At 34.5% G+C, this 25,730-nt stretch overlaps 3 protein-coding genes across 10 annotated transcripts; all 3 read right to left on the bottom strand.

Annotated features, from left to right (window-relative positions):
- Positions 1–566: 566 nt before the first annotated feature.
- On the bottom strand, positions 567–23,860 carry LOC133790228 (putative disease resistance protein At1g50180). Of its 8 annotated transcripts, none has more exons than XR_009873954.1 (7): positions 22,760–23,860; positions 20,912–22,645; positions 20,671–20,797; positions 19,783–19,906; positions 19,458–19,580; positions 19,052–19,267; positions 567–942 (listed from the first exon to the last, which is right to left on the bottom strand). XR_009873954.1 is itself a non-coding variant. In XM_062227768.1 (5 exons), coding segments are annotated over exons 1-5 (2,490 nt in total). In that variant the 5' UTR covers positions 23,814–23,859; the 3' UTR covers positions 9,965–10,123. The 8 variants fall into 8 exon arrangements, 1 of the variants encoding a protein (XP_062083752.1); XR_009873955.1 differs by lacking the exon at positions 567–942 and adding an exon at positions 18,665–18,970; XM_062227768.1 differs by lacking the exons at positions 567–942; positions 19,052–19,267; positions 19,458–19,580; ... (1 more) ...; positions 20,671–20,797; positions 20,912–22,645 and adding exons at positions 9,965–10,124; positions 10,315–10,437; positions 13,420–13,541; positions 14,674–15,863 and having other exon boundaries at positions 22,760–23,859.
- On the bottom strand, positions 2,208–5,424 carry LOC133789591 (putative disease resistance protein At1g50180). The gene is made up of 3 exons (XM_062227389.1): positions 4,349–5,424; positions 2,432–4,195; positions 2,208–2,311 (listed from the first exon to the last, which is right to left on the bottom strand). The coding sequence occupies exons 1-2, from the start codon at positions 5,391–5,393 to the stop codon at positions 2,433–2,435; spliced, it is 2,808 nt and encodes a 935-aa protein (XP_062083373.1). The 5' UTR covers positions 5,394–5,424; the 3' UTR covers positions 2,208–2,311; position 2,432.
- Positions 7,159–7,794, bottom strand: LOC133789589 (uncharacterized). The gene has a single exon (XM_062227387.1). It carries the CDS (start codon positions 7,792–7,794, stop codon positions 7,159–7,161), a length of 636 nt encoding a protein of 211 aa, XP_062083371.1.
- Positions 23,861–25,730: the final 1,870 nt, after the last annotated feature.

Raw genomic sequence — 25,730 nt, 5'->3', positions numbered from 1 at the left:
CAGAAGATGAGAATGAGAGATACCCCTTTGTTTTCAAGGAGCATGATGTGAAGTTAAATGAGTAATATGCAATCAAAAAGGGGAAAAATAGGTTGCAAGTTTGATCAGTACCAGACTTCAAAACTCTAAGCAAATGGAATATAATTGCTTATAGGATGAATCTTAATATTATGAGAAGAGAACCAAAATAGTTAGCTTTGATGTAAATGCAAGATTACTGTAGAGCTTAGTTGTGTTCTTGCAATTGGGAATTACAGGTGCCATTTTCGAACATCATTTGGAGTAGCATGGTTCTCAAGGTCCTGAAAGAGGGAGATGAGATGGCATTGCATATTGGTCATAGAGCACCAAGATGGGCTCTGTTGTTGAGACGTCTTTCAGTTTAGTCTCAGATAGTTCTCTTTTCTCACTCTATAGATTTTGTCTGTGTCTAGTTAGGCTGTTATTTCTGTTATAAGCCTTGTAGTTGTACGGTTCAAGTTTTTTTATCACTGTTATTGATTTGTATAATTGCCAGTCCCATTGGCCTTTGTAACTACAGAGTTTCAGATATGAACAATCAGATATGAAGATTAAAAAAAAAGTACTTCTCAGGTTTAGTATGAACAATCAAGACTAATTATTACAAGCTATATAGAGAATCATAACAATTCTCAAACTAATCATTGTTTGGTTGGGAAAATAAAAGAAGTGAGAGGCCAACTTAGGTAATGAAGAAAGCATATAAAAGGAGTTGCGAGTGTTGTGGCTCCTCTGGCAGCCACTGCAGGGACTCCTATGTCAGGGAAAGCTGCCAGTTTCAGCTTCTATGGCTAGCCCATATCTTCCTCTGTTACTCCTAAGAAATTGTTCGTGTGTCAATGGGGATCCAACAAACTTCACTTCACACTTGTCCCTGCTGAACCCGGGACCAATTGCACCTTCCACTGCTCTCAACATAACCTGATTTGCTTAACCAAAACCAAAAAAGAGCAGCATTGAAACTACTTTGTTGGCTAGCAAAAACTCATCTTTAATAAAAGACCAAAGCTAAATATATGTACCTCTCATCTTTCAGATATTAGATGATCAAGTCCTTTCCATAGTTCATAAGGTTCAGTCCCTGGCAGATAAGCATGTAATACATGTTTCTGAGGAGGCACAAGACCAAGACTATGTACAATTGGTACAGATATTAGAACAACATTTTGATCAGCATCAACTCCTTTTTCCCAGTCATTTCCGACTATATGATGAATTCGAAAGTCCTTATTTATGCCTTGATTCAGAGTTAAAAACAACACCAAACAATGTCATATAGTGATAAGCCATCATTTGTATCACATTTTAGCCCTGCATCAAAGCCCAGATGGAGATGCATGAATAACACGCACCACACATTCTCCCACTTAAATGCATTGCTAACAACAGCCATTTTAGAACAAATAAACTGTGATATTACTTACTAGACAAAGTTGTCCACCAAACTTGTGCAATCGTCGTACAAGAGCTTCGACAATAGCCACACTTCCATGAAGAGGTCACTCCAGACAGCAACCTGGCTCGTACCATTCCGCAGACATGTAAATCTAAGGCACAGAAGAGCAGTAACAATGTAATGTTGTTCATCTCTCATGAATAGCAACAGTTCATGTATATATTTAAACAAGATAGTAGAAAAGTGTGCTACATATGGTTCAACATACTATGATATATAGGGCTCATAGAACACACAACTAAAATTTAAAATAGTTACTGTCTCTGCTGAAAGATTGCCAATATACTTCACCTCCAACAAGGAAGAAATCCAGCAAGTCCACCCAGTTTTTTTTTTACAGGGGTCTTTCAGTCCTAATGAGTCAACGATTTCTGACAGTGTCTAGCAGTTGAATAGAGGAGGCAATGCCATAGCAGCTGCAGACAGTGGAAGAAGTTCATCTTCAACATGAGAACAATAACAAATCATCAAGTAAGACTTTATGTACATTTAATTTAAACATCTGACTGTATAAGCATTATGCAAGGTAGGTGGAGTTGAGAATATAAAGCTCCAAATGGCTGTCTATATGCCTATGTCAATGTGATTGTGCTGTGAGGCTCCAAATTTTAGTCATTCATTTCTATTATATATTATTTGTAATTATGCCACCATTATTGTACTTCATGACAAAAATTAAGCATACTTTAAGAATAACAAATTATGTTGAAAGTAATATATATATATATATATATTATTTTTATGTGCACCAGTGGAGCGAAATCACAGGAAAGAGCAGCACCCATACAAACAACTCATCGTCAAATAACTCATCGTCTTCTCGCTCCAGCTCATCTGCATTAATGGTAATACCGTTGATAAAATGGGAAGGGATTAGGGTAATAAACATATATACAAAATGGTATGGAATGGAATCACTTGTTAAACAAATTAGATATATATATATGTACTTACATTATTCATTATACCACCGATAGATAAATAAACGGGATGGGACGTGCTCTACTCTGTCAAAATCCTCTCCTCCTTCCTCCAACCTTTCTTTGAATTCCCTAGGCATATCTTCAATCTTCATTTCCTCAAGCGTAGTAATGTATCTTAATCCATCAGGAACTCTCCTCAATTTCCAGCAGCTAACAATCCTCAAAAAGTGAAGACTAGACAAGGCTCCTTCCTCCACCTTCCACTCTTTTAAGTTTTTTAGATATATAATCTGAAGAGATTCCAGTTGAGGGAAACCTCCTTTTGAGCACACCATCTCATTCCCCTTGTAGCTAAAATCATCTAAGGAAAGGACTCTTAAACTCGATAGCTTTTCTAGAGTTGGCATTGGATCATCCTTAAGATCAGTCCTAGTTAAGCTTAACTTGACAAGGTTTGGGGAGAATTGGTTGTATTCTGGTAATTGTACTATTCTCCCCCACACTTTAAGCTTATAAATTTGAGGGTAGCTTAATATCACAGGAACAACATCTATAGCATCCACTCTATGAGATTTTAGTTGTAAATGCCGAAGACAATCAAATGTGACGGTTGGGGGATCGTGGTAAATATTCTCCAAATTTTCACCCAGAAAAATATTTAATTTCTTGAGATTCCTCAACTGTAGAATATCATTCCAATCAAAACACTCAGTTGAAACACCTTTCAATGTCTGTAAATTTCTAATGTTAGGTAACCTCAACTTGAACCCCAGTTTATTAAACCCCGTGAAGTGTAAATGTCTAAGTTGCTCTAACTTCCAAATTACATCTGGTACTATTTCACAATTCCTCGGTTTTAACTTTAAAGTCTGCAGGCATCTCAAATTACCAATAGAAGATGGGATATTTTCCATCATGATACTAATACTCAACAACCTTAGGTGAATAAGCTTTCCAATTTCTTCAGGCAACTCCAACCTATCAATGATCGCTAAACTTAGATTTAAAACTCTAAGCATGAAAAACCTATTAAACACATGTCTCATATCTTGTTGTGCGATAACTCCCAATCTAATCCCCCAATCTACAGTAAGGCACCTAAGAGATCCATTTTTGCTATCAACAAAACTAAAAAAATCACCAGAATAACCACAAGAATCAATGAAAACTCTCCTTGCTACAGTAGATCCAAGCTTTAGTAGCTCTTCTTGATTCCTCAAATCAATAAGATGTGGCGAAATCCTAAGATCCTGATTCCTCAAATCAATAACATGTAGAAAATTCTCATCTTGAGCTTTAGACACACACAAGTCTCGCATAAGATCATGAATGCGTAATGTTTTCATTCTTCCTGTTAAACCCCAACTTTCTACTTGAACCATGCTCCTCTCCACCAACTCACTTAAGTAATCATATGCTACATCTTCCATAGTTTCCGCTGATTGTCTTCTTAGCAATATAAAACCTTCTGCCATGAGCATAAGACATAATTCTTTTACTTGTATGATGGCATCTTCAAGATAACGAGCAAAGTATAGAAAACAAGACTTTAAGTAAAATGGCAATTCATCATAACTCAAACCTAACACCCATGAAACACCATGACCTTCCGAGTCACCACACATTCTGCCTTTACTTATGTATGTCTCCACATATCTTTTCATGTCCTCCCACTCATCAACGGTGTGTTTCGTAGACAGAAGCCCACTGAGCACAATGATAGCTAATGGCAAACCAGAACAACATTTAAGCATCTCTCGCCCTAGTGCTTCCATTCTTTCAGCATCTTTCTTATCTGATAACATATCCCAAAAAGGCATCAAAACAATAAATTTAATATAGTTATCAGTCAAAAACATGTATAAAGGTGCTATGTATTACTAACTTTTCATATAAATACACACATAAGTAAAAAGATATATAATAAATAGAGAGTGAATAATATTACTTGTTTGATCATTTCCAAAATATGAAGATTTTTTCATAAACAACTCCCAGCTTTGATTCTCATCGAGACACGTAGGTTGATGGATGTAACAATGTTGATCTGCATAAGGAGCTATATCCTTTATTCGAGTAGTGATTAAAATCTTGCTGTCAGTGCCACCTTGAGGGAATGCATCTGTTAGAAGATCCCACGTGTCTCTGGACCATATATCGTCGAGGAGCACCAAACATTTCTTCGCTTTCAGAAAGTTGTAAATCTCCTGTACTAATTCTTCATCATCAATAACATCATTGATCTTTTTTCTTTTCTTGGTGAGAGCAAATAAAATTCCTTCCAAGACGTTGTGCCTATTACACTGCTGAGATATTGAAGCCCAAGCAAAACAATCAAAGTGACTCCTGACTTGAGGATGATGATAAACTTTTCTGGATAGGGTAGTCTTCCCCAAGCCACCCATCCCACATATAGAGATCACCCTGGGATTTTGAGGATTCTCTGTTGCAGTCAAAATGGCTACCAATTCTTTGATGTTTTCGTCAAAGCCAACAACATGATTCTCCACAACATGAGAATAAGCCCGTCGTCTTTGCTCACGAACTTGGTTTGAAGATGTTTCAGCTGCCTTAACCATTGACTCATGTACTCCATACTTTTGTAATTCTGAAGTGCAAGCATCAATGTTGGATGAGATCTCCTTTATCTTTGATCCAACTCTATAGACATCAATTCCTTGCTTGAAGATGCAAACATATCTTTTCAGTTTACTCACCACACCTTCGTTCTTCTTCAGAGCCACTTTGAAGACATAAGTTTCAATAACATCCTCCAAGTCATAAGAAGAATCTCTGATTTTGACAGCCAAAAGGCGTACTGTTTCACCACCATTTTTTACAGTAGCGTCTGCGTCTTGTAAGAAAGCGCTCATACATTGCAGCTTGCTCTGTGCATTCTCGATTTGGCCTTTGACTCCCCACAAGAATTTGGCTTCATTGATCAGCAAGTCTCCAAGTCTTTCAATCACACAGGAAACAACAGCGTCTGCCATATCTTCCTCTTCTTCTTCTGAATTCTCTCTAACTCTGCTTCAAGTTTTGAAAATGAAACAATAAAATAATAAAATGGTGTTAATATAACTTTGGTTGATCACATGCAGCATATGTATATAACTTTAAAATAATAAAATATAAGACAAAATTAAAATTTCATAAATGAAAAAGTACAAGTGTTAATATAATTAAGCTATCATTTTTTCACCTTTATCCTTTAAAACATATTATTAAAATTCTATTTTTTTTTATTTTACATCAAAATTTTATATATATCAGTATTTTTATATATATTTTTTAAGAAAAAATAGCAAAAAAATATTTAATGTTTTGAAATTTTTTTGAATTAATACCTAATTTTTTTTGTGAGAAAAATATTCAATGTCTATTTCCGTTAGTATCCATCGGTACCCAGTCTCAAAAGTCCGTTAAAAGCTGACTCTCGATCCACGTATTAATTCCATATTGGCTCATTTAAATATATTTTTTTAAATTAAATTTAAAATAGAAAAATATTAAAAATAACATAATCAGTAAAAAAACTTAAAATCAGTAAAAACAATTTAAATTTATTTTTATAATCAGTTTTTAGAAAAATATTATTAAAAATAATTAAAATCGAAACAAATTATTAAAAAAAATTAATTAATAAAAAAATTAAAATTTATTTTATAATTATTTTTTAGAAAAAAAATAATTTATAATAGAAACAAATTATTAAGAAATTATTTAATCAATAAAAAAATTAAAATTTATAATTTATAATTTAATTTTTAAAATTTAAATATTATTTTATATTTTCTATTTTAAATTAATTTTTTAGTAATATTTTTCTAAAAACTTATTATAAAAATAAAATTGATTTTTATTGATTAAATATTTTTTTCAATTTTAAATTTATTTTCTTTAATAATATATTTTTTTAAAAATGGTAATAAAAATAAATTTTAATTTTTTTTTATTGATTTTAATTTTTTTCTATTTAATTTTTTTTTAAATGGGTCAATATGGAGCTGACACGTGGGTCCATAGTTAGCTTTTAACGAAATTTTAGGACTGGGTACCGATAGATATGAACAAAAGTGGACATTGGGTATTTTTCCCACAAAAAAAAGATGAGGTATTAATTCAAAATATTGGATACTTTTACTGCTATTTCTCCTTAAAATAATAAAAAATAAGAAAAATATTTAAAGGAACTCTAAAAATTCAACAAGTGTAGAGAAGGAAACAAAAATAATAATTCGTGCCTCCGAATTATTATTTTTTCGTGCCTCCGAATAATTCGGGCTGGGCCAGGCCGGGCCCGTATTTCAATTCATGACGGGCCGGGCCGACCCATATTTGAAAGAGTAAGCCTAGCACGGCCCATGTCGTGCTGTGCTCGTGCCGTGTCGGGTCGGCCCACTTTCCTTATTTGGACCCAAATTTGGGCCCACTTTTAGGCCCATTTTATTTTTGCCAAAAATTGTGAGGATGGAGAATTGAACCCTCCACCTCCTCTTTAACAATCAATGTACTCACCACCAATCCAAATACATTTCTTTTTTTAAGTTATAGTTTTAGATATTTTTATATATTTTTTAACAATACTTTACACAAAATTATATCAAAGATAATTATTAGAAATTTTTTTTTTTTTTGAACAAAAGGAAAAGTTTTATTCAAAAACCAACCAAAATTACACGACAACAAGAGCAGCTGCTACAAACCAGCAGCCATCAAACTCACACAAACAGCAAGACAAACACTACACAGACCCAACTACCAATTTTCTACAATTTGGCGTAAATATACATCCTTTTTGTGATGAGAGAAAGAACCCCAACTCAAAACTCTATACTTAACTACTTCTTTGACTTCCAAACTGAGGCTACTGGCCATTTTACAAATTGAATCGAAAATGCAACAGTTTCTGTTGTGCCAAATGAAGTACCAGGAAGCTGCTATAACAGCATTGATTATCTGATTCTTCAAGCTATGTTTTGCCAATAAACACCAATGAGTAAGCTCCTCATAAGATTCAGGCCAATGGAAAACACCCAGCCATCTACCAATTTCCTCATACACTCTCCTGGAATATAGACACTCCATAAACAAATGACTATGTGTTTCTACGCCAGAATCACACACAGAGCAGAGAACAGAGGTAATATGTATAAACCGGCTCAAGTGGTCTCTAGTAAGCAGTTGATTATTAAAAATTTGCCAGTAAATGAACCTGTGCTTAGGCATAATAATCTTGTTCCAAACTGTTTCAGCAAAACCCACAGATTGCGCAGAAACAAGAGAAGAATAGAAATGTTTACTATGGAATTTACCTCTCTTAACAGCTAGCATCAAGCTATCCTCATCCATGAAATGTCTCAGCCTCAGTAATTTCTTGATATACCAGCTCATATCCTGACTAATAGGCACATTCCAGACGCTAAACTCCTTCAAATAGATGGAACTAATCCATTTGACCTACAGGCAGTCTTGCTTGGAAGAAATCGCCCAAATAAAATTAGCCATCAACGCCAAGTTCCATTTCTTACCCTCACGGAAGCCAATACCACCCAGCTTTTTAGGGAGACAAACTTTTTCCCATGATGGGAGATGCAACTTACTTCTATTCCCATTAGTTCCCCAAAGAAACTTTCGACAGCTCTTATCGATGGCAGCAGTAATCTTGGACGGAAGAATGAATATACTCATCCAAAAATTCCTAATACCAAGCAATACTGAGTGTATGAGTTGGGCACGACCAGCAAAAGACAAGTTACTTAGCTAGCTGCATGGGGACCATGAGTAACTTGGAGGATTCCTTCATTTCAAAACAGCTATACGTACTTATCAATATGGTCCCCGAAGATTAGTCATCCATACATATCTTTGGTTCAATGCTCAAATTAAGACTTACCGTTCATAATAAGCAAACTTTTCTCTAGGAAGACTCCTTGAATTGTTCACCGGTTCACAAATTGGTCTATATCAACTAAAAGAATCTACAAGTTATTACTATTTCTTCATCAATATTTGTTTTACTTGAGGTATATATCTAATTGGGCGTCCATAACCAAGTTGCAAGAATTAGGAGCTGAATTTTCTCATTGGCAAAACCAACTTAGCTCCACTCTTGACAAAGTTGATTGCTACTGACAACACACACACACACACACACTAGTCATCATATGTGAATCACACACATTTGTTGCTATAATAATGCATATACTTAGTCTCTGAACTTGAGAAAATAATGTCATTAATAATATATTATAGTAATATAGTGTCCCATGAAGTGAAAAAGCATTGATAAGAAATGACAATTTTTGAGTTTGGTACTTATAGGACATTATTACTACCATTTTATTGTGTTCAAGAAAAAAATCCACTAAGGATAAAAGGATGCTATTAAACTTGTCCACTGCTGTCCATTCTATAGCTTGCATTATCAACTTCAGCAGTTTCTCAGCTAAATTTTGCATTAGACATTGATCTCTGTAATCTCACACACATAAGAATACTGACAACTGACATCTCTGTAATCTTACAATATTTACCCAAAAAAAAAAGACTGAATATATGATGATGATATAAAAATGAGAACTAAAGAAAAATATAATATGAGATATTACTCCACAAATTAGTCTATAAAACAATAGAACTGAAATTAAGAACTATAACAGTCGTAGTCACACTGTTAATAACACTAGAACACTGTTAGTCCTCCTATTAAATACACTCACTTATGTTAGATGTTAGGAACATCATTCGTAAGAGTATAATACTTAGATTAGACTGATATATAGAATGAAGTTATTGACATATTAGAATTCATTATAAAAGAGCATGAGAATATGTGATGATCACCATTTCATCATTTAGTACTTTTGTTAGTATTAGTTACTGCATTCACAATTAATAATGACACAAATAATTTTACCATAAAAAAATTCAAGGAACATGATTTGAAGTAAAATGATTAATGCATGGTATTCTTTTGAGATTTGTCTCTGTATGAACAATTTCCATTAAACCCCAATTTTGGCTTAACCATATGAAACAGGTTGTGTTGTTTATTTATGTCCATTCCTATATTCTTGTTGATATGTTTGTGGTTTCATAACAATGATCAACAACCCACACCAGAGAGAACAAGTATTAATCAGCAAATATATTATATTGTACATGAAATTGATTTCAATGGATCCTTAATGACATATTAATCAAGGACATGAGATATATTAATTACATCAACAAATCAGATAAAAAGAATTAAGTACTATAAATCATCTACTCTATAATTAGGCATGTTCCTCTGTTTCTTCTAAGTAATCTTTCTTGTGTCAATGGAGATCCAACCAACTTCACCTCACACCTTTCCCTGCTGAACCCGGGACCAATTTCATGTTCCACTGCTCTCCACATTACCTGATTTGCATACCCAATACCTAAAAAGAGAAGCATTGAAACTACTTTGTTAGCTAGCAAAAACTCATCTTTAATAAAAGACCAAAGTTGAATATATGTACCTATGATCTTTCAGATCTTAGATGATCCAGTCATTTCCATAGTTCATAAGGTTCAGTCCCTGGCAGATAAGCATGTAATACATGTTTCTGAGGTGGCACAAGACCAGGACTATGTACACTTGGTACAGATATTAGAACAACATTTTGATCAGCATCAACTCCTTTTTCCCAGTCATTTCCGACTATATGGTCAATTTGAAAGTCCTTGTTTATGCCCTGATTCATAGTTCTGCATCAAAGCCCAGATGGAGATGCATATAGTGATAAGCCATCATTTGTATCACATTTTAGCTCTGCATCAAAGCCCAGATGGAGATGCATGAATAACACGCACCACACATTCTCCCACATAGATGCATTGCTAACAACAGCCTTTTTAGAACAAATAAACTGTGATATTACTTACTAGAGAAAGTTGTCCACCAAACTTGTGCAATCGTCGTACAAGAGCTTCGACAATAGCCACACTTCCATGAAGAGGTCACTCCAGACAGCAACCTGGCTCGTACCATTCCGCAGACATGTAAATCTAAGGCACGAAAGAGCAGTAACAATGTAATGTTGTTCATCTCTCATGAATAGCAATAGTTCATGTATATATTTAAACAAGAAAGTAGAAAAGTGTGCTACATATGGTTTAACATACTATGATATATAGGGCTCATAGAACACACATAACTAAACTTTAAACTAGTTACTGTCTCTGCTGAAAGATTGCCAATATATTTCACCTCCAACAAGGAAGAAATCCAGCAAGTCCACCCAGTTTTTTTTTACAGGGGTCTTTCAGTCCTAATGAGTCAACGATTTCCGACAATGTATAGCAGTTGAATAGAGGAGGCAATGCCATAGCAGCTGCAGACAGTGGAAGAAGTTCATCTTCAACATGAGAACAATAACAAATCATCAAGTAAGACTTTATGTACATTTAATTTAAACATCTGACTGTATAAAGCTTGAAATGGCTGTCTATGTGCCTATGTCAATGTGCTTGTGCTGTGAGGTTCCAAATTTTAGTCATTCATTTCTATTATATATTATTTGTAATTATGCCACCATTATTGTACTTCATGACAAAAACTAAGCATACTTTAAGAATAACAAATTATGTTGAAAGTAATATATATATATATATATAATGAGGATGTAGCGCAATATATATTGAGAAGAGAAGAGAATTGAGTAATTACTTGTGCACCAGTGGAGTGAAATCAAAGGAAAGAGCAGCACCCATACCCATTCCCCTGTTAAGTGATGGCTCTCCGGAACTATTCCAAACAAACAACTCATCGTCTTCTCACTCCAGCTCATCTGCATTAATGGTAATTGTTGTGTAAAATCGATACGCAAGTGCACGTAATCGTAACAAGTGATAAAGAGTAAGTGAGATCGTTCCCACGAGGACTGTATACTAAGTACCCAAACTTAATTCCTATTTCTATTTGGCTAACAATAATTGAGTCACAAGAATTTACTAAAATTGTAAAACAAAATCTAAAATTAACTTCAATAACTGAAAATAAATAACGTTACGAAAATTCAATGGATTAAAAACTAGGGCAATTAATTTCATCAACCATCCTCTTTAATTTTCCTTAACACAAATCTTACTATTCAGTTCTTCTCTTGTGATAGCAGGTCAACAATAATAACTTATATTCGTACTAGGATATATAAGTCTCAATCTTATGCAAATTTTCTACATCTCTGTGATAAATAAACATAAGATAGGCATTAAGATTAACAACCCTAAAACTACACAAACCACACAGGTACTCTCGTCCTAATATGAAATCTATGTTTATTCAATTACAGCATATTCAATTCTCACTTTTCAGATTTCGAATCAAAACCATATATTTCATGTTAATGGTGATCAATCATTCACAAGCATTATGTTCGAATTGAATAAATCACAAGATAAAATTGAAATCATAAAACTTGCATTAATTTAAAATAAAGGTTCAGGAGAATCCATTAACACCCTAGAAAATTAGTTTAGTTCATGATCAAATCCATAATAACCACAGAAGAAATAAAAGACATCCAAAATACAGAAAATCAAAGTAGAAAAGAAGAAAAACTGTGATGAGTTCTTCAATTCCGCTTGCAATCCTCTACAATGTGTCTTCAGCCGTCTCCTTAGGTTAATCCCCCCTAAAAACGTCATTAAGAAAGCTTTTATAATCCCTAATTAATTATGTGCGAAAGGACAAAATTGCCCTTGAAAAATGCCCTAACTTCGGCTTCCGTACGGACTGGCGCCGCAGCTCCACTTGATAGAGCCGCGGCTCAAGTGCAATTCGCGATCTTGGTTCCTCTCTGACTTCAAGCAGCGCCGCGGCCCCAACTGATAGAGCCGCGGCTCAAATTGCCTTTTAACTGCTGCCTTCTCTGTAACTCTCAGGGCCGCGGCACTAGTGCATAGAGCTGCGGCTCAAATTGCATTTTTTCACCAAATCTTCAATTTGACCCCCGATTTCACTAACTTCCATCCCTTAGCCCGTTTAACACATTCTCTTCAAGAATTAAGCAATTTTTCTTCAATTTCAAACTTTTTCCTTCATAACCACACTAAATCCTGAAAACACAATAAACACCGGCATAATATCGCACAAAACCAAATAAAAGATTAAAATTGCATCTTAAAACACGCCATAAAAACATACCAAAACTAGTCCTAACAGTAATACCGTTGATAAAATGGGAAGGGACTAGGGTAATAAACATATATACAAAATGGTATGGAATGGAATCACTTGTTAAACAAATTAGATATATGTACTTACATCATTCTTCATCACAGTAGAGAAATACACAAGATGGCACGTGCTCTACTCTGTCAAAATCCTCTCCTCCTTCCTCCACCCTTTCTTTGAATTCCCTAGGCATAAACATGATCTTCATTTCCTTAAGCGTAGTAATGTATCTTAATCCATCAGGAACTCTCCTCAATCTCTTGCAACTCCAAATATGCAAAGAGCGAAGACTAGACAAGGCCCCTTCCTCCACCTTCCACTCTTCTAAGTTTTCAAGATTTTCCATGAAAAGAGATTCCAGTTTTCAAGATTTTAGTCTTTTCTTAATTATTATTATTTTATATCTTTTGCCTTATATAAAAGGCTTGGCTTATTAGTTTTGTAATCTAGAATACATTCTCTCTATTTTGCAATACACTCTAGCCTCCCTTTTCTCTCTTTATCTTTTTGTTATCTCTCTTTTGGGTTTTATGGATTGTGTCTTTTGCATAATTATCAGAGGTCACTCCAGACAGCAACCTGGCTCGAACCATTACGCAGACATGTATATCTAAGGCACAGAAGAGCAGTAACAATGTAATGTTGTTCATCTCTCATGAATAGCAACAGTTCGTGTATATATTTAAACAAGATAGTAGAAAAGTGTGCTACATATGGTTCAACATACTATGATATATAGGCCTCATAGAACACACATAACTAAACTTTAAAATAGTTACCGTCTCTGCAGAAAGATTGCCAAAATATTTCACCTCCAACAAGGAAGAAATCCAGCAAGTCCACCCAGTTTTTTTTTACAGGGGTCTTTCAGTCCTAATGAGAATGATTTCTGACAGTGTATAGCAGTTGAATAGAGGAGGCAATGCCATAGCAGCTTCAACATGAGAACAATAACAAATCATCAAGTAAGACTTTATGTACATTTAATTTAAACATCTGACTGTATAAGCATTATGCAAGGTGGGTGGAGTTGAGAATATAAAGCTCGAAATGGCTGTCTATGTGCCTATGTCAATGTGATTGTGCTGTGAGGTTCCAAATTTTAGTCAAATATTTCTATTATATATTATTTGTAATTATGCCACCATTATTGTACTTCATGACAAAAATTAAGCATACTTTAAGAATAACAAATTATGTTGAAAGTAATATATATATATATATATAATGAGGATGTAACGCAATATATATTGAGAAGAGAAGAGAATTGAGTAATTACTTGTGCACCAGTGGAGTGAAATCAAAGGAAAGAGCAGCACCCATACCCATTCCCCTGTTAAGTGATGGCTCTCCGGAACTATTCCAAACAAACAACTCATCGTCTTCTCGCTCCAGTTCATCTGCATTAATGGTAATACCGTTGATAAAATGGGAAGGGACTAGGGTAATAAACATATATACAAAATTACTACAAAATGGTATGGAATGGAATCATTTGTTAAACAAATTAGATATATGTACTTACATTACTCTCTATCACAATTGATAAATAAACGGGATGGGACGTGGTGGACTTTGTAGAAATCCTCTCCTCCTTCCTCCAACCTTTTTTTGAATTCCTTAGGCATATCTTCAATCTTCATCTCCTTAAGCTTAGTAATGGATCTTAATCCATCCGGAACTCTCCTCAATCTCAGGCAATAATCAATCCCCAAAAAGAGAAGACTAGACAAGGCCCCTTCCTCCACCTTCCACTCTTCTAAGTTATAAAGATCACCAATCTGAAGAGATTCCAATCGAGGGAAACCTCCTTCTGAGCACACCATCTCATTCCCCTCATAGCTACCCCTTAAGGAAAGACCTCTTAATCTCGATAGCTTTTCTAGGGTTGGCATTGGGTCATCCTTAAGAAGAGTATCAGTTAAGCTTAACTTGATAAGGTTTGGGGAGAATTGGTTGTATTCTGGTAATTTTACTATTCTCCCATCCACTTTAAGCTTATAAATTTGAGGGTAGCTTAATATCACAGGAACAATATCTATAGCAGTCTTTATATCCTTAGACACTTGTAAATGCCGAAGACAATCAAATGTGACGGTTGGGGGATCGTGGTAAATATTCTCCCAATTTTCACCCAGAAAAATCTTTAATTTCTTGAGATTCCTCGACTGTAGAAAATCATTCCAATCAAAGCACTCAGTCGAAACACCTTGCAATATTTGTAAATTTCTAATGTTAGATAACCTCAACTTCAACTTGAACCCCGGTTCACCAAAGTCATTGAACAAGTGTAAATGTCTAAGTTGTTCTAACTTCCAGATTACATCTGGAACATGTGGTGGTACTCTTTCACAACCCTCCAGACTTAACTTTAAAGTCTGCAGGCATCTCAAATTACCAATAGAAGATGGGATCTTTTCCACATAGGCAAAAATACTCAACAACCTTAGGTGAATAAGCTTTCCAATTTCTTTAGGCAACTTCAACCTATTATAGCTCGAGAAAGTTAGATTTAAGACTCTAAGCATGAAAAAACTATTAAACACCTGTCTGAATAGTTGTTGTGTGGTACCTCCCCCATCTACAGTAAGGCACCTAACAGAGCCATTTTTGCTATCAACAAAACTAAAAAAATTATCATGAGAAAAACCATGAAAATAAATGGAAACTCTCCTTGCTACGGTAGAAACAGGTTTTGGTGGCTCTTCCAAATGATTCCTCAATTCAATAAGATGTAGAAAATTCTCATCTTGAGCTTTAGACACACACAAGTCTCGCATAAGATCATGAATGCGAAATGTTTTCATTTTTCCTGTTAAACCCCAATTTTCTACTTGAACCATGCTCCTCTCCACCAACTCACTTAAGTAATCATATGCTACATCTTCGACAGTTTCCGCTGAATGTCTTTTTGGCGATATAAAACCTTCTGCCATGAGCATAAGACATAATTCTTTTACTTGTATGATGGCGTCTTCAGGATAATGAGCCAAGTATAGAAAACAAGGCTTTAAGTAAAATGGCAACTCATCGTAACTCAAACCTAACACCCATGAAACACCATGGCATTCCGAGTCACCATGCTCTCTGCCTTTACTTATGTATCTCACCACATTTCTTTTCATCTCCTCCCACTTATCAACTGAGTGTTTCGTAGATAGAAGCCCACCAAGCACAATGATAGCTAATGGCAAACCAGAGCAATCTTTAAGCATCTCTCGCCCTAGTGCTTCCATTCTTTCCGCATCTTTTATGCCTGATAACGTATACCAAAACATGTATAAAGGTTATGTATTACTAACTTTTCATGGAAATGTACACACATAAATAAAATAGGATAGTAAGACAAATTGAGAGTGAAATATATTACTTGTATGATCCTTTCCAAAATATGAAGATTTGTTATGAAACAACTCCCAGCTTTGATTCTCATCGAGACACGTAGGTTCATGAATGTAGCAATGTTGATCCACATAAGGACCTATATTCATTATTCGAGTAGTGAGTAAAATCTTGCTGTCAATATCACCTTGTGGGAATGCGTGTTTTAGAAGATCCCATGTGTCAGTGGACCATATATCATCGAGGAGCACCAAACATTTCTTCTCTTTCTGAAAGTGGTAGAGCTCTTCGGCTAATTCATCATCATTGAGGATTTTGATTTCTTCTCTTCTTTCCTTGGTGGGAGAAGTGAAAGCAAATAAGATTCCTTCCCAGACGTTGCGTCTATTACACTGCTGAGATATCGAGGCCCAAGCAAAACAATCAAAGTGACTCCTGACTTGAGGATGATGATAAACCTTTTTGGCTAGGGTAGTCTTCCCCAAGCCCCCCCATCCCACATACAGAGATCACCCTAGGATTTTGAGGATTCTCTTTCCCAGTCAAATGGGCTACCAATTCTTTGATGTCTTTCTCAAATCCAACAACATCATTCTCCTCAACATGAGAATAAGCCTGACGTCTTTGCTCACGAACTTGGTTTGAAGATGTTTCAACTGCCATAACCATTGACTCGTGTACTCCATACTTTTGTAATTCTAAAGTCCAAGTATCAATGTTAGATGAGATCTCCTTTATCTTTGATCCAGCTCTATGGGCATCAATTCCTTGCTTGAAGATGCAAACATATCTTTTCAGTTTACTCACCACACCTTCGTTCTTCTTCAAAGCCACTTTGAAGACATAAGTTTCAATAACATCCTCCAAGTCATAAGAAGAATCTCTGATTTTGACAGCCAAAAGGCGTACTGTTTCACCACCATTTTTTACAGTAGCGTCTGCGTCTTGTAAGAAAGCGCTCATACATTGCAGCTTGCTCTGTGCATTCTCGATTTGGCCTTTGACTCCCCACAAGAATTTGGCTTCATTGATCAGCAAGTCTCCAAGTCTTTCAATCACACAGGAAACAACAGCTTCTGCCATCTCTTCTTCTTCTTCTTCTTCTTTAGTGAATAAATTCCTTCTCTCTTTCTTGATCGGTGGTGCTTTAGGAAGAGTAGCTAAAATTATTGGTGGGCAACACAACAAGAAATTTCAAGGAAGGAACGAAATTATTATTCTCACTCAACATTGGTGAGCCACCAGAAAGCCATCAGTCACTTAGCTAGCTGTATGGGGACCATGAGTAACTTGGAGGATTCCTTCATTTCAAAATCAACTATACTATACGTACTTTTCAATATGGTCCCCGAAGATTAGACATCCATACATATCTTTGGTTCAATATAGTGGAATACTTATCTTCTTATCAACCTATTATCCATGATGCATACACAGTTGTGATCATAAAGCAATCAAGTTGTATTAGCAAACTTTTCTCTGGGAGGACTCCTTGAATTATTCACCTGTTCACAAATTGGTCTATATCAACTAAAAGAATCTACAAGTTATTACTATTTCTTCATCAATATTTGTTTTACTTGAGGTATATATCTAATTGGGCGTCCATAACCAAGTTGCAAGAATTAGGAGCTGAATTTTCTCATTGGCAAAACCAACTTAGCTGGACATTGGCTCCACTCTTGACAAAGTTGATTGCTACTGACAACACACACACACACACTAGTCATGATATGTGAATCACACACATTTCTTGCTATAATAATACATATACTTAGTCTATGAACTTAAGAAAATAATGTCATTAATAATATATTATAGTAATATAGTCTCCCATGAAGTGTGAAAAGCATTGATAAGAAATGACAATTTTTGAGTTTTGGTACGTACAGGACATTATTACTCTGATTTCTTCATTTAAGACTCAGTTCTCATATTCAGTTATCCACAACAATATACAAGGTTGACCTTACTACCATTGTATTGTGTTCAATAAAAAATCTACCAAGGATAAAAGGTTGCTATTAAACTTGTCCACTGCTGTCCATTGTCAACTTCAGCAGTTTCTCAGCTAAATTTTGTATTAGACATTGATCTCTGTAATCTCACACACATAAGACAACTGACAACTGACATCTACAATATTTATCCCAAAAAGAAAAAGACTGAATATATGATGATGATATATAATATGAGATATTACTCCACAAATTAGTCTATAAAACAATAGAACTGAAATTAAGAACTATAACAGTCGTAGTCACACTATTAATAACACTAGAATACTGTTAGTCCTCCTATTAAATACACTCACTTATGTTAGATGTTAGGAACATCATTCGTAAGAGTATAATACTTAGATTAGACTGATATATAGAATGACGTTATTGACATATTAGAATTCATTATAAAAGAGCATGAGAATATGAGATGATCACCATTTTCATCATATAGTACTTTTGTCAGTATTAGTTACTGCATTCACAATTAATAATGACATAAATAATTTTACCATAAAAAAAATTCAAGGAAATTGATTTGAAGTAAAATGATTAATGCATGGTATTATTTTGAGATTTGTCTCTGTATGAACAATTTCCATTAAACCCCAATTTTGGCTTAACCACATGAAACAGGTTGTGTTGTTTATTTATGTCCATTCCTATATTCTTGTTGATATGTTTGTGGTTTCATAACAATGATCAACAACCCACACCAGAGAGAACAAGTATTAATCTGCAAATATATTATATTGTACATGAAATTGATTTCAATGGATCCTTAATGACATATTAATCAAGGACATGAGATATATTAAATACACCAACTAATCAGATAAAAAGAATTAAGTACTATAAATCATCTACTCTATAATTAGGCATGTTCCTCTGTTTCTTCTAAGTAATCTTTCTTGTGTCAATGGAGATCCAACCAACTTCACCTCACACCTTTCCCTGCTGAACCCGGGACCAATTGCATGTTCCACTGCTCTCCACATAACCTGATTTGCATACCCAAAACCTAAAAAGAGAAGCATTGAACCTACATTGTTAGCTAGCAAAAACTCAAATTTGATAAAAGACCAAAGCTAAATATATGTACCTCTGATCTTTCAGATATTAGATGATCAAGTCCTTTCCATAGTTCATAAGGTTCAGTCCCTGGCAGATAAGCATGTAATACATGTTTCTGAGGTGGCACAAGACCAGGACTATGTACACTTGGTACAGATATTAGAACAACATTTTGATCAGCATCAACTCCTTTTTCCCAGTCATTTCCGACTATATGGTCAATTTGAAAGTCCTTGTTTATGCCCTGATTCATAGTTCTGCATCAAAGCCCAGATGGAGATGCATATAGTGATAAGCCATCATTTGTATCACATTTTAGCTCTGCATCAAAGCCCAGATGGAGATGCATGAATAACACGCACCACACATTCTCCCACATAGATGCATTGCTAACAACAGCCTTTTTAGAACAAATAAACTGTGATATTACTTACTAGAGAAAGTTGTCCACCAAACTTATGCAATCGTCGTACAAGAGCTTCGACAATAGCCACACTTCCATGAAGAGGTCACTCCAGACAGCAACCTGGCTCGTACCATTCCGCAGACATGTAAATCTAAGGCACGAAAGAGCAGTAACAATGTAATGTTGTTCATCTCTCATGAATAGCAATAGTTCATGTATATATTTAAACAAGAAAGTAGAAAAGTGTGCTACATATGGTTTAACATACTATGATATATAGGGCTCATAGAACACACATAACTAAACTTTAAACTAGTTACTGTCTCTGCTGAAAGATTGCCAATATATTTCACCTCCAACAAGGAAGAAATCCAGCAAGTCCACCCAGTTTTTTTTTACAGGGGTCTTTCAGTCCTAATGAGTCAACGATTTCCGACAATGTATAGCAGTTGAATAGAGGAGGCAATGCCATAGCAGCTGCAGACAGTGGAAGAAGTTCATCTTCAACATGAGAACAATAACAAATCATCAAGTAAGACTTTATGTACATTTAATTTAAACATCTGACTGTATAAAGCTTGAAATGGCTGTCTATGTGCCTATGTCAATGTGCTTGTGCTGTGAGGTTCCAAATTTTAGTCATTCATTTCTATTATATATTATTTGTAATTATGCCACCATTATTGTACTTCATGACAAAAATTAAGCATACTTTAAGAATAACAAATTATGTTGAAAGTAATATATATATAGGACAATTCTTCTATAGGGGTTTCACTTTAAGTCCTACCAGTAGGACTCTCTGTATTTCTCGACCCGTGAACAGTTTTCGGCGCGAATTTTTTTATGACTGTGTATATTGTAGTTATTTAGAATATCTTGAAAATTTTCAGAAAATTCTGAATAGTTTACAGTACCGAAAACTAGGTTCAAATATATTGCTTTTCACGTGCATAAAAAAAATTAGTCATGCGTGCAACAACATGTTTGAACAAAGTTTTCGGTACTGTAAACTATTCGGAATTTTCTGAAAATCACGCCGATGCTCTAAATAGCTACAATATACACGGTCATAAAAAAAATCGCGCCGAAAACTGTTCAAAAGTCGAAAACACTGAGAGCCCTACCGGTAGGGCTACAATATACACTGAAGCCCCTATAGGAGAATTCCCCTATATATATATACATAATGAGGATGTAACGCAATATATATTGAGAAGAGAAGAGAATTGAGTAATTACTTGTGCACCAGTGGAGTGAAATCAGAGGAAAGAGCAGCACCCATACCCATTCCCCATTCCCCTGTTAATGATGGCTCTCCGAAACTATTCCAAACAAACAACTCATCGTCTTCTCGCTCCAGCTCATCTGCATTAATGGTAATACCATTGATAAAATGGGAAGGGACTAGGGTAATAAACATATATACAAAATGGTATGGAATGGAATCACTTGTTAAACAAATTAGATGTATGTACTTACATCAATAGTAACATTGGAGAAATATACGGGATGGGATGTGGTGGACTTTGTAGAAATCCTCTCCTCCTTCCTCCAACCTTTCTTTGAATTCCCAAGGCATACCTTCCATCTTCATTTCCTTAAGCGTAGTAATGTATCTTAATCCATCAGGAACTCTCCTCAATTTTTTGCAATCACAAATCCACAAAAAGCAAAGACTAGACAAGGCCCCTTCCTCCACCTTCCACTCTTCTAAGTAGTATAGACGATCCATGAAAAGAGATTCCAGTTGAGGGAAACCTCCTTTTGAGCACACCATCTCATTCCCCTTAAAGCTACCACATAAGGAAAGGACTCTTAAACTCTGTAGCTTTTCTAGGGTTGGCATTGGATCATACTCAAGATGAGTGAGAATCAACTGTAACTTGATAAGGTTTGGGGAGAATTGGTTGTATTCTGGTAATTTTACTATTCTCCCATCTAGTTTAAGCTTATAAATTTGAGGGTAGCTTAATATCATAGGAACAATATCTATAGCATTTCGTACTTGACTACGTACTTGTAAATGGCGAAGACAATCAAATGTGACGATTGGGGGATCGTGGTAAATATTCTCCAAATTTTCACCTAGAAAAATCTTTAATTTCTTGAGATTCCTCAACTGTAGAAAATCATTCCAATCAAAGCACTCAGTTGAAACACCTTTCAATGTTTGTAAATTTCTAATGTTAGGTAACCTCAATGTCCTCGCCAGTCTAACGCCCATAACGAAGAAGTTTAAATGTCTAAGTTGTTCTAACTTCCAGATTACATTTGGTACTCTTTCACAACCCCGCGACAGTACTAACTTTAAAGTCTGCAGGCATCTCAAATTACCAATAGAAGATGGGATATTTTCCACCTTGGCACTAATACTCAACAACCTTAGGTGAATAAGCTTTCCAATTTCTTCAGGCAACTTCAAACTATTAATGCTCACTAAACTTAGATTTAAAACTCTAAGCATGAAAAACCTATTAAACACATGTCTCAAATCTTGTTGTGTGATACCTCCCCAACCTACTCCCCAATCTACAGTAAGGCACCTAAGAGATCCATTTTTGCTATCAACAAAACTAAAAACATCATCACCAGAATAACCATGAGAATAAATGGAAACTCTCCTTGCTACGGTAGATATAGGTTTTAGTGGCTCTTCCACCTGATTCCTCAATTCAATAAGATGTAGAAAATTCTCATCTTGAGCTTTAGACACACACAAGTCTCGCATAAGATCGTGAATTCGAAATGTTTTCATTCTTCCAGTTAAACCCCAATTTTCTACTTGAACCATGCTCCTCTCCACCAACTCACTTAAGTTATCATATGCTATATCTTCGATAGTTTCGATAGTTTTTGTTGAATGTCTTCTTGGCGATATAAAACCTTCTGCTATGAGCATAAGACATAATTCTTTTACTTGTATGATGGCGTCTTCAGGATAACGAGCCAAGTATAGAAAACAAGGCTTCAAGTAAAATGGCAACTCATCATAACTCAAACCTAACACCCATGAAACACCATGGCATTCCGAGTCACCATGCTCTCTGCCTTTACTTATGTATCTCACCACATTTCTTTTCATCTCCTCCCATTCATCAACTGAGTGTTTCGTAGAAAGAAGCCCTCCGAGCACAATGATAGCTAATGGCAAACCAGAGCAATCTTTAAGCATCTCTCGCCCGAGTGCTTCCATTCTTTCCGCATCTTTTATGGCTGATAACGTATACCAAAACATGTATACAGGCTATGTATTACTAACTTTTCATGGAAACGTACACACATAAATAAAATAGGATAGTAAGACAAATTGAGAGTGAAATATATTACTTGTTTGATCCTTTCCAAAATATGAAGATTTGTTCTGAAACAACTCCCAGCTTTGATTCTCATCGAGACACGTAGGTTGATGGATGTAGCAATGTTGATCCGCATAAGGACCTATATTCATCATTCGAGTAGTGAGTAAAATCTTGCTATCAATGTCACCTCGAGGGAATGCATCTTTTAGAAGATCCCATGTGTCAGTGGACCATATATCGTCGAGGAGCACCAAACATTTCTTCTCTTTCTGAAAGTTGTAGAGCTCTTCCGCTAATTCACCATCACTGAGAATTTTGATTTCTTCTCTTCTTTCCTTGGTGGGAGAAGTGAAACCAAATAAGATTTCTTCCCAGGCGTTGCGTCTATTACACTGCTGAGATATCGAGGCCCAAGCAAAACAATCAAAGTGACTCCTGACTTGAGGATGATGATAAACCTTTCTGGCTAGGGTAGTCTTCCCCAAGCCACCCATCCCACATACAGAGATCACCCTAGGATTTTGAGGATTCTCTTTCCCAGTCAAATGGGCTACCAATTCTTTGATGTCTTTCTCAAATCCAACAACATCATTCTCCACAACATGAGAATAAGCCCGTCGTCTTTGCTCACGAACTTGGTTTGAAGATGTTCCAGCTGCCATAACCATTGACTCATGTACTCCATACTTTTGTAATTCTGAAGTCCAAGTATCAATGTTAGATGAGATCTCCTCTATCTTTGATCCAACTCCATGGACATCAATTCCTTTCTTGGAGATGCAAACATATCTTTTCAGTTTACTCACCACACCTTCGTTCTTCTTCAGAGCCACTTTGAAGACATAAGTTTCAATAACATCCTCCAAGTCATAAGAAGTATCTCTGACTTTGACAACCAAAAGACGTACTCTCCTATCACCATTTCTTACAAAAGCATCTGCGTCTTGTAAGAAAGCGCTCATACATTGCAGCTTGCTCTGTGCATTCTCGATTTGGCCTTTGACTCCCCACAAGAATTTGGCTTCATCGATTAGCAAGTCTCCAAGTCTTTCAATCACACAGGAAACAACAGCTTCTGCCATATCTTTTTTATTTTCTTCTTTCTTCTGAATTCTCTATAACTCGGTTTCAAGTTTTGTTGATCTATTCGACGGTGAATAACGGTACAAATGTTTAAGCAAGTTGTGTTTTGTTTTTTTTCCAATTATTAGTTTAATAAAGTGATGAGTGGCTCTTTATGTCGAGTAGCTAATAATCATTCACTTTGGTCGGCCACCGTAAGCAACTTCCAAGAAGGAGCTCAATCAATTTTATTTATTTTGGGAAATTTTTGTTTTTGAATTTTTTAAACACAAAAATAATAATATAATTTTATTTTTATTTCTTTATTTTTATATAAAAATATGTTTGGTAACTATTTTTGTTTTTTGTTTTTAAAAACAAAAAATAATAAACGCATTTGATAACTTTTATTTTTATTTTTTGTTTAACAATATAAGGTGTTGGTTTGAAAAATGGAAGAAAAAAAAATTTTGAAAACTGTTTAAAAAAATTTTGAAAGTGGAAAAATTCTATTTTCAAAATTTAATAAATTTTAATTAAAATTTAAAAAATTAATAAATAAAAATAAAGTTACTAAACACATTTTATGTTTAATTTTTAAATTTTTAATTAATTAAATAAAAAACTACTTTTTTTTTTTTGTGTTACCAAACAACACCATTATAAAAGCCACTTTTTTGCTGTAAACATCTCTACCTCCTCTTCTTTTCATACCACAATTTTAAAAAGTAAATAAATAAATATAAAACTGAATTAAGATTTCATAAAAGAAAAATGACAAGTGTTTCTCTGGTTTAAATCAATCATTTGTTTTTGGTTTTTTAATTATTTTAAATTGAATGTGGTGGTATGGTAGCAGTTAAATTATTTCAGGTTGCATTTAAAAAGCAAACTAAAGTAATTGAATTGTTGTTTTAGTTTATGTTGTTTTTTCTCTCAATATGTTGTGTGTTTGTTATTTATTTATATTAATTTTTCAATTATTATCTTTGTTATTTTTTGAATATTCTAAATTTTAAAAATATATGTATTTTCTTTTTATTTTTTTAAATATTTTAGTTATAAAACTTAAAACACAACATAATCAAATAAGAAATACAAATTAGAAAAATATTAAAGATATTAATGTGATCAAATTTAATTTTTGTAGGTAAAAATACAAAGGTTTTTTTAAAGAAAAATAAAAGTAGGCTTAAAGTGCTAAGAAAAAATTCCACACCAAAATGGTGTGACGCCAAATTTGGTCTAGAATCTTCATTTACACAAAAATGGTGTAAAATTTGGTACACCCTTGGAGCAAATTTGGTGTAGACTTTACACCAATTTGTTGTTTTGGTGTACCATTGGAGATGCTCTAAGAACATTTATAGTACATTATCTTAAATAGCTAATTAACTAAAATAGCTAAAAAAGAGTAAAAAAATAATCCCAAAACCACCTCCATCATGAGGTATTATTGTTTTTATTTTACATAATGAATAGTACATAGCTAAATGTAGTTACAACTTTAGCTTCTTTAAAATAGTTTTTTAATAATTTTTCTTTCATCTCTCTTTTATTATAGATTTTATTATTTTTTTGTTTTTATAATAAAATTTATTAAAAAGTATAATATTTAAATGATGTAAATAAAAGATAGAGAAATTAATGTATTGTAAAAGTTTGAAGTATAATAAAAAACGTGAAGTTTAAGTGAAATATTTTAAATAATAGAGTTGAGAAACTAAAGTAAGTGCTTTAATAACTCATCCGATGGAGGTGTTTTTCTTAAGAAATTACAGTAGTTACCAAAAAAAAAGACTGAATATATGATGATGATGATATAATAATGAGAACTGACGAAAAATATAATATGAGATAGTACTCCACAAATTAGTCTTTAAAACAATAGAACTGAAATTAAGAAATATAACAGTCGTAGTCACACTATTAATAAC

This window comes from Humulus lupulus, chromosome 7, assembly GCF_963169125.1.
Source record: "Humulus lupulus chromosome 7, drHumLupu1.1, whole genome shotgun sequence".
Lineage (NCBI taxonomy): Eukaryota > Viridiplantae > Streptophyta > Magnoliopsida > Rosales > Cannabaceae > Humulus > Humulus lupulus.
Note: the sequence above shows the minus strand (reverse complement) of the source record. Positions and strands in the feature narration are given on the sequence as shown.

Coding starts and splice junctions, on each gene's coding strand:
- LOC133789591 (XM_062227389.1), bottom strand. CDS start 5,393: ATGGCAGACGCTGTTGTTTCCTGTGTGATTGAAAGACTTGGAGACTTG. Junction 4,196..4,348: donor TTTTGGAAATGATCAAACAA/GTAATATTATTC, acceptor ATATGTTATCAG/ATAAGAAAGATGCTGAAAGA.
- LOC133790228 (XM_062227768.1), bottom strand. CDS start 23,813: ATGGCAGAAGCTGTTGTTTCCTGTGTGATTGAAAGACTTGGAGACTTG. Junction 15,864..22,759: donor TTTTGGAAAGGATCAAACAA/GTAATATATTTC, acceptor ATACGTTATCAG/GCATAAAAGATGCGGAAAGA. Junction 13,542..14,673: donor ATTGTCTTCGGCATTTACAA/GTGTCTAAGGAT, acceptor CTCATGTTGAAG/CTGCTATGGCATTGCCTCCT.
- LOC133789589 (XM_062227387.1), bottom strand. CDS start 7,794: ATGAGCTGGTATATCAAGAAATTACTGAGGCTGAGACATTTCATGGAT.